The 8101-nt window shown below is 43.7% G+C and overlaps 1 protein-coding gene across 1 annotated transcript in view; it reads left to right on the forward strand.

Moving 5' to 3' along the window:
- WDR78 (WD repeat domain 78) overlaps positions 1-7694 on the forward strand; it is a gene marked incomplete at its 5' end in the record, with an annotated part of 15872 nt that extends 8178 nt beyond the window's left edge. The window contains 8 exons of the mRNA XM_009071839.1: positions 1177-1263; positions 2508-2659; positions 3425-3582; positions 3738-3859; positions 4442-4540; positions 4936-5162; positions 6101-6254; positions 7650-7694. Of these exons, the coding sequence (XP_009070087.1) occupies positions 1177-1263; positions 2508-2659; positions 3425-3582; positions 3738-3859; positions 4442-4540; positions 4936-5162; positions 6101-6254; positions 7650-7694 (1044 nt within the window). The remainder of the gene's footprint in view (positions 1-1176; positions 1264-2507; positions 2660-3424; positions 3583-3737; positions 3860-4441; positions 4541-4935; positions 5163-6100; positions 6255-7649) is intronic.
- Positions 7695-8101: the final 407 nt, after the last annotated feature.

Here is an 8101-nt window from a genome sequence, read left to right on the forward strand (position 1 = left end):
ACGTAATTCTTCCCTGTGAGGGTGGTGAGACACTGGCACAGGTTGCCCAGGGAGGCTGTGGCTGCCCCAACCGTGGCAGTGTTCAAAGCCAGGTTGGCTAAAGCCTTGAGCAACCTGTTCTGGTGGGAGTTGTCCCTGCCTAGGGCAGGGGGTTGGGGCTGGATCATCTCCAAGCTCCATTCCAACCTCTTAAAACACTATGATATAACAATCTTCCTGCCCGATTCCACATGTTGGACAGCTGCACTAGGTTTTCTTACACATGTATCACAACAGCTTTAATTGCTCCAGAATTTAACTTATTTACTCCAATTTACCCTGGGAATAACAATGTTAACAGACTTGGTCTGTTATAGGATTGGAAGCAGAAATCTAAAACTCTATTGCTAAACTTTATCACCACTGATGGAGTTTATTCATGACAGTTTAGACACCATATCTTTGTAATCTCCCCCAAAAAGCAGCAATCATCAGACTTTAAGAATAAGATACATAATAACAGCACAGATTTCTGAACAGCTGGTCCAAGTTTTAATTTGGTTTCCGTGGAGGTGAGAACCACTCAGACATCTCCACTCTTGGAATCATGTAAGGTCAATTTTTCAGAGCTCTCTTCTGGCCACCATACAAATAATGGATGGAAGGAAGGTAAAAAGCAAGTGAGGGTGAGAAACAGAAAGCTAGAAAGAAAATAAAGACCATTTCACACTGTTAGTACATCAGATCTCCAGATGTTATAAAGTTGGTCACATTTAGAGACTTCAGTCTTAGAATCCAGGGCAAATGAACACCCAGTTTGAAACCGTTTTGCAAATTGCTTGTTGAGTGTGGGAGAAGGGAAATGAAGCTAAAGTCTTGCTGTTGTTTTTTACTACTGCCTATGGAAAGGAATGTAGGAGATCACTGGACCCCATTTGAGAGAGCCAAAAGTCAGGAGCCTGAGGTACTCACTGCAGCAACTTTTATAGCTAACCCTGAGAGAGAAAACTGAGGCAATTCTTATGTATCCCATTAAGAAATGGTTATGGAACAATGTCTCTTCATTCCTCTCCTGTGTTATTCTACTTGTGTGTGATACTTTGCCAGAGTGCCACTGTTAACACAAAGTTACCTTTTGGAAATATATTCCTGAAATTCAAATTAAACGGAGATATTTCTGTTAATCTGTGCTTTCAGGAGCTTTTAGCTGTTGGTTACAGAGCAGTTGATTTTATGGATCTGAAGAAAGGCTTGGCTTGCTGTTGGTCACTGAAGAACCCTATGGTAAGGAGCAGCCAGTATGCTTTTCCTTCAGTGCATTTCTCTCTATACTATTTCTGCTTTATTTCCCTTTTAACTGTAATTATCTAATCTAACTCCTCACAACGCTGTCAAAAAGAGAGTAAGTTTCTGTCATGGTTTAAACCCAGCCAGCCACCAAACACCACGCAGCCTCTTGCTCATTACCCCACCAACAGGATGGGGGAGAGAGTCAGAAGGGTAAAAGCTAGAAAAACTCCTGGGTTGATATAAAGACAGTTTAATGGAGAAAGCAAAAGCTGCACACATAAGCAAAGCAATCAGGGAATTCATTCACTGTTTCCCACAAGCAAGAGGTGTTCAGCCATCTCCAGGAGAGCAGAGACCATCATGCATAACAGTTCCTTGGGAAGACAAACGTAAACACTCCAAACATCCCCTCTTCCTCCCACCTTATATACTGAGCATGATGTCATATGGTATGGAATATCCCTTTGGTCAGTTTGGGTCACATGTCCCAGCTGTGTCCCAGTCTCCCATGCACCCCCAACTTCCTTGCCAGTGTGGCAGTATGGAAAGCAGCAAAGGCCTTGACTCTGTGTAAGCTCTGCTCAGCAACAACAAAAACATCTCTGCATTATCAACTCTGTGTTCTGCACAAAACCCAAACATAGCCCCATACTAGCCACTGGGAAGAAAGTTAACTCTATTTCAGTCCAAACCAGCACAATTTTGTAAAGGCAACATTTATATCTTTACAGATCCTTTTCACACTAGCCATTAAAAACCCCTTGGACATCTCAGTTACAAAGTGTCACAGTAAAACCACCTGACTGCCATCACATTACACAATTTCACTTTGATTCCTTCTACAAACTTCACTTGGCCAAAACTGTGTATCAGACTAATTTAAGTCACCCAGAAGCAAATCTTTGATGCCTATTTATCACCTCAACAACCATCAAATACTCTCATGATTCCCTGATGTCACCACAGTCCTGATAGCTCTTTGGCTTGGATTAGGCCCATCCAACTTACTTTACAGTGTCATATTTCTGCATAATCTTTATATTTTCCGATTTTTATAAGTTGCATGGGGAAATAAACAGAGCCATTTAGAATACAAGACCTATTTTTTGCCTAGAAGTAGTCATTATGGTCCCCAGCACTTGGGTTTTCCAGCAGAGCAATTTAGGGCCCAGAGTTGAGAAGTCTGAGGTAAGTTATTAAACTCACTTACACCCCTCTTGCATTTTTCTGCTGGTCAGTGGCCGGAGCGTATTTTCCAGTGTGAACATGGTGTCACTGCCTTGGATTTCTCCAAGGCAAGCCCATATCTCTTAGCAGTTGGAATGTCCAATGGATCTGTCTCAATCTATGATGTTCGGAGTCAGAATGACATCGCAATGCTGGACAGCAGGTGAGGCTCTGATCCCCCATCTCCTCCCAACTTGTGAGCAAACAACACATTGGAAAGGCAAGACAAAGGAGTCCTAAACTCTGGATCTTTAAGGAAATGCAGCAAGTTACCACCATGTGTTATTTATACTCCATGTCCTAACTAGGTCAATCCTGCCCCAGATAATAAATCTTATGTGGAGACCAGTGGTAGCTTTTGATGTTTTCTCCCTCATTCCACTTGCTAAAAATCATAGAATCATAGTATGTTAAGGAGTTGGAATGGAGCTTAGAGATCATTCAGTCCCCACCCACCAGACCAGGTTGCTCAAGGCTTTAGCCAACCTGGCTGTGAACACTGCCAGGTTTGGGGCAGTCACAGCCTCCCTGGGCAACCTGTTGGTCACTGAAAATCTTTGCCTAATATCTAACCTATATTTCCCCTGGAGAAAATGGAGGGAACATCACAGTAGGTGAGAGGGGAGCAGGAATTAAGAAGAAAAGAGAGAGAGGAGAGTAATAAGAGAGACATTTGCCCTAAAGGCAGCTCCCCAGGTCCAAGGCACTCTGCTGCAACATGCAGATTGAATATCATGGTTCAGGTGTCACTGTAAGGTGTGTCAGCACATCGACAGTGTTCTGAAACTGTACATGATGTATTTTGTATCAAAGTGTTCAGATTATTATTATGAGAAGATCTAAACATTTCTGTCATAAAGACTTACTTGTCTTTGTTCGTGTATGTGTTTGTTCATCTATGATTCACCATGTGCATTTTTGGCCCCAGTGCATCCTTAAATAGACACATAAGTCCCATATGGCAGCTGAGGTGGGTGGAACAGGACAGAAGTGCAACAGGAGGTGACAAAAGAGAGAGACTGATGTGTATCTCAGCTGATGGTCGAATATCTGAGTGGCTCATACAGCAAAGGCTGGATTGCATTGGTGAGCATTTCCCCACACAGGGATAACACCTCAAACTATTTTGTTTGCTCTCAGGTGGCATTCTTTACCCTAGTTTAAGAGCTGTTTGAGCACCCCAAAGCAGCTCACAGCACTGTCACACACCCGTTTGACTAAAGCTCTTGCTGTTCACACAGATCTGATGAAATTAAGGCGAACAGAAAGGGAGAAGAAAAAATTACCAGGTGAGAAAGAAGGAAAAAGTGAAGCTCCAATATCTCAACAGGCAGCTGGAATGTGCTTTGATTTCCATCCAAAGGTATGCTTGGAAAGTCCATCCTGGCTAAAGCATTGCCCAGGAAACCTGTGCAGTGGAGGTGTAATGCTCAGGTGGAGCTACTTTTCTATGCACTTGCCTGGCACTGGTGTTTAAAACATATGAGTTCTGAAACAAATTGTTTCTTAGCTAATAAGTTTTCTCCCAAATGGCTGAAATGGTAAAGAAGCCTATGAACAGTTCTGTCACCTCAGACATGTCACTCACATTTCCTTGGGCACAACCTGGGAAGGTTTCCCTGTGTGTCAGCCAAATCCTTCAGAATGTGTTCATTTCCCAAGTCCAGGACTGAGGCTGCTCTGCCTCTCCTCTTTATCCAGCTGATTCCTCCACAAAGGACTTGAAGAATTCATCTATTTCCAAACTGGATTGCTGAAAGTCTGAGATTTTCAGGAGTCAAACACCCCAGTATATTCAAGCACATCTGCTGTGTTCTGGCACCACAGTACCCCCCACACCACAGCTCCACCTCAGCTCTGCTCTCCACTGACTCTGCCAAACTCATCCAGCCCCTCACAGACTTCTGGATAAGGGATAAATAGCTTACTTTTACCTTTCTTTCAGGACACCGATATCTATCTTGCTGGAACAGATGAGGGCCACATCCTCCAGTGCTCTTGCTCAGGCAAGGAGCAGATTCTGGGCACATACAGAGGCCACAAGGTGAGTGATAAACAGGAAATGTAGTGACAGCAGAAACTGTTGAATTAAGATCAAAATGTAATAGTTTCTTTGCTTATATTAACTAAACATAACATCTGCAACAAAAGAAACTTAAACTTTTTATATCAGGAAGGAATTCCCAGAACACAAAGCATCACAGTCTGACAGGATTATTTTCTACATTCTAAGGATTTTTTAAAGTAATTTTTAAAAACTTGTATTATAAATTGGTTTAAAGCTTTAGTTCTGCTTTACTTTAAGAAAACAATCAGAAATCTGATTATTCTGTACAGTGAAATAGTCTTTCTCCTGAGAGAGAAGCAGGTTAGCTCTAGGATAGATTCTGGAGCTCTACAGTAACACCAAGTCCTTTCTATTTCTCCCCAACACCAAAGGGTCCTGTGTACAAAGTCTCTTGGAATCCATCCAGCACTGACATGTTCCTGAGCTGCTCTGCAGACTGGAGCACCATTTTATGGCACCAGCACTCAGAGACACCTATCCTAACTTTCAGTTCTGCCACAGCTTTTGTCCATGACATTATGTGGTCTCCAAAATCAGCTTTCATCTTTGCAGCAGTGAATGAGAGGAGAGTGGAAATTTGGGATCTGAGCGTCAGCATGTAAGTAGTGACTTTTCTCAAAGGAGACTCTGAATTTTATGGCATGAAGGCTACACATTATTGCCTAATCAGAACTGTTAGCAGACCATGACAGCTCCACACCCTGTGCTTCCTGCTACTTGAAAGCTTTGCATTTTGAAGTACTCATTTTGTAAAGGCAGATGGTAGCTATCAGAGTTGGGGTCAAAAGAGGAGCTGGATGCCTCATGGAGCTGAGAAAGGAGAAAACTGCTTTTCACCCCCCTGCAGAAATCATAGATCCTACCACTACCATAGTTGAAAAACATCAAAACTGAGCTGCTTTTATAAAGGTACAATGGCTTTAGATACCTCTCATGTTCTCCCATTCCTGTGCACATCTCCTGTGTGGCTGAGTTACCTGTGGCTTTGTACAGCTGGTCTGATTTAGCATCACTGACAGTGTGAAGCCCATGATGGATCCAGAGGCTCATCACACCCTCCTGCAGCTTAAAACAAAACATGCATACAATAAACATATTAACCACCAAACGTATTAATCACCCAAACATTGGGCAACAGGACAGATTTTAGGCAATCAGGAGATCTATGGTCAGACACTAGAACAAGCCCAGAGAAGCTGTGGCTGCCCCAGCCCTGGCAGTGTTCACACCCAGGTTGGCTAAAGCCTTGAGCAACCTGCTCTGGTGGGAGGTGTCCCTGCCCAGGGCAGGGGGTTGAGGCTGGGTCATCTCTAAGGTCCATTCCAACCCCTCAGCATTCTATGATCTGAGTTAATAGCAGCTGGGCTTTTTGTTCTGGCAGAGCCCAAACAAACCACTGCCCCACTTGTTAGATTTTTAGTTAACCTAGAACACAAGAAGTGACCTGTGCAGCATTTCTGAGGCTGCACGGCTGACAGCCCAATGCTCTCAGGTAAATGCACAGTACCATTAATTCTTGCCTCATCTGGGTTACAGCTTCAACCCTGTGATCTCTCGCTCTGTCAGTCCAAAAGCCAAACTCACATCAGTCCTCTTTGCCAAGAACACTGACTGCCTGCTTGTGGGAGACAGCTCTGGGAAAGTGGGTGTGTGGCAGCTGCAGGACCTGGATGCTCCCAGCAGCAATAAGGTATGATGCACTGGGAGAAGGTGGGTGTCTTCTGAGGTCTCTGTGCTGCTCTGGGGCTCTTTCCTCAGCAAGGACTTCTGTGAAAGATCCAACTCATAAATGCTATGTGGAATCAGACACAATTCCATTAGCAGGTTAAAACCTGAGGTGGTTCCTGCTCTTCTGCTGTTTTACAACAGAACCTTCAGGAACAGCTAAGTCAACATCAGGTTCTCTTGATCAGAAATGAAGATCAGCTTCAGGTTTCACTTATCACAAATCCAGAGGTTCACCACAGCTGGATTTGGGAGGAATACTGGGGTCAGGGCAGGGAGGTGAGGTTCCCTCTAAACACGGTCTGCAAGGGACTGAGGGCTGATGTCCTCACCTGCTGCCACCACAGGCATGACATGCCCTTCCCTGGCCACCAGCACCACCACTGTGTGGGTGGCAGCAGACCCAGCAGCTCTTTGTAACTGTAGCCAAGTGGGAAAAGTTAAAGTGGGAATGGTGCTTTTCATAAATCCCTTCAGTTACATGGTACAAAACATGTAACTCAAGTTGGAGAGAAGGAAACTGCTCATGTCAATGTAACCTTCATTCTTAGTGTGTTAAGGATTAATACTTCACAGTTGTCAGTGTTGCAGGTAGAAGTTGAGGTAATTATCAGCCTCACCTGCCAAGTGCTGCAAACCACAGAGCACAATATTCCTGTTGAAAGTGAACAGCGAGGCCATTGTTGTTCAATAGATCAGTGGGGATTTTGCTACAAATCACCATGAAGCAACCCAAGTCCTCTGATCAGAGAAGTTCATTAGTTACTAAGAGAGGGATAATTTCTCTGTATGTCACCAGAACAGGACTAAAAATATCAGTTCTTAATTTCAGAGACTTTGAGCACATGGCATAGATGAGTCACAGAGCTGCATTACCCACAGAGAGCTTGGTTTTCCAGCACCATCCACTCCTGACACTCCCTTTCCTGGGAGCAGCAGGGTTACCCCCAAGGTTTGGGCATGCACTAGGCTTAGCAGGACCATACTACAGCCTTACTACAAGTAATGCGCAGGGGAGATAATTACTTCAGGACAGTCACATCTGGGTGCAGCTACCATGAGGTGTCATCTTGAAAATTAACCTCCCTTATAAACAAAAATATAAAGGGTTATAAAGTATATATATATATATCTGGCATTATATGCTGCTACAAAAACAATCCAACCTGGTCTGCCAAGCAGTGCTATTTTCCAGGAGCACTCTTAGAGGTGAGTATAGTACCATCAGAATTCCAAGGAAGAACGAGCTGATGCAATACAAACTGCTTCTCCTTCTTTCTGGAATGCTTGTTGCACAAGTGATTCTGTCCTAGTGCTGCAATTACCCTGTCATTCAGCTTCTTTTCCTCTCGTTTTATAGGTTGGTACCTTACAGGACATCTTTGGTCCTGCTGGAGCTGTGTAACAGCAGTTGACATTCCTTCTCCGTTGGGAAACAGCAGGAAAGCCTTACTGTAGGATGAACATAAACTCTTTATCCTTTTGCAGTCATTAAAGTTTCTCTTTGAAGCAAAATTCTTACAAATGCCCTAAATTTCCCCTGGAAGTCCCCCTGACTGGACAGTGTTAATACATGGATGGCCTTCCCTGGGATACAGATAATGGAATGGAAAGATCTCTGTAGTCTTTTCTCCTTGGGTTTTTATCCCCTTCTTTTTTCTCCACCCCCAAAGTCTTTTCTCCTTGGGCTATTCAAAACCAAAAATCACCTTCATGAGACAATCTCAGCCCTTACCAGTTGTGGAAGAATGGCTAGAAGAACAAGGACACATTGACATGAGAGAGTTATGCTAAAGCCTGACGCCATCTTAC

Source organism: Acanthisitta chloris, unplaced genomic scaffold, assembly GCF_000695815.1.
Source record: "Acanthisitta chloris isolate BGI_N310 unplaced genomic scaffold, ASM69581v1 scaffold18943, whole genome shotgun sequence".
In the NCBI taxonomy this organism is placed as follows: domain Eukaryota; kingdom Metazoa; phylum Chordata; class Aves; order Passeriformes; family Acanthisittidae; genus Acanthisitta; species Acanthisitta chloris.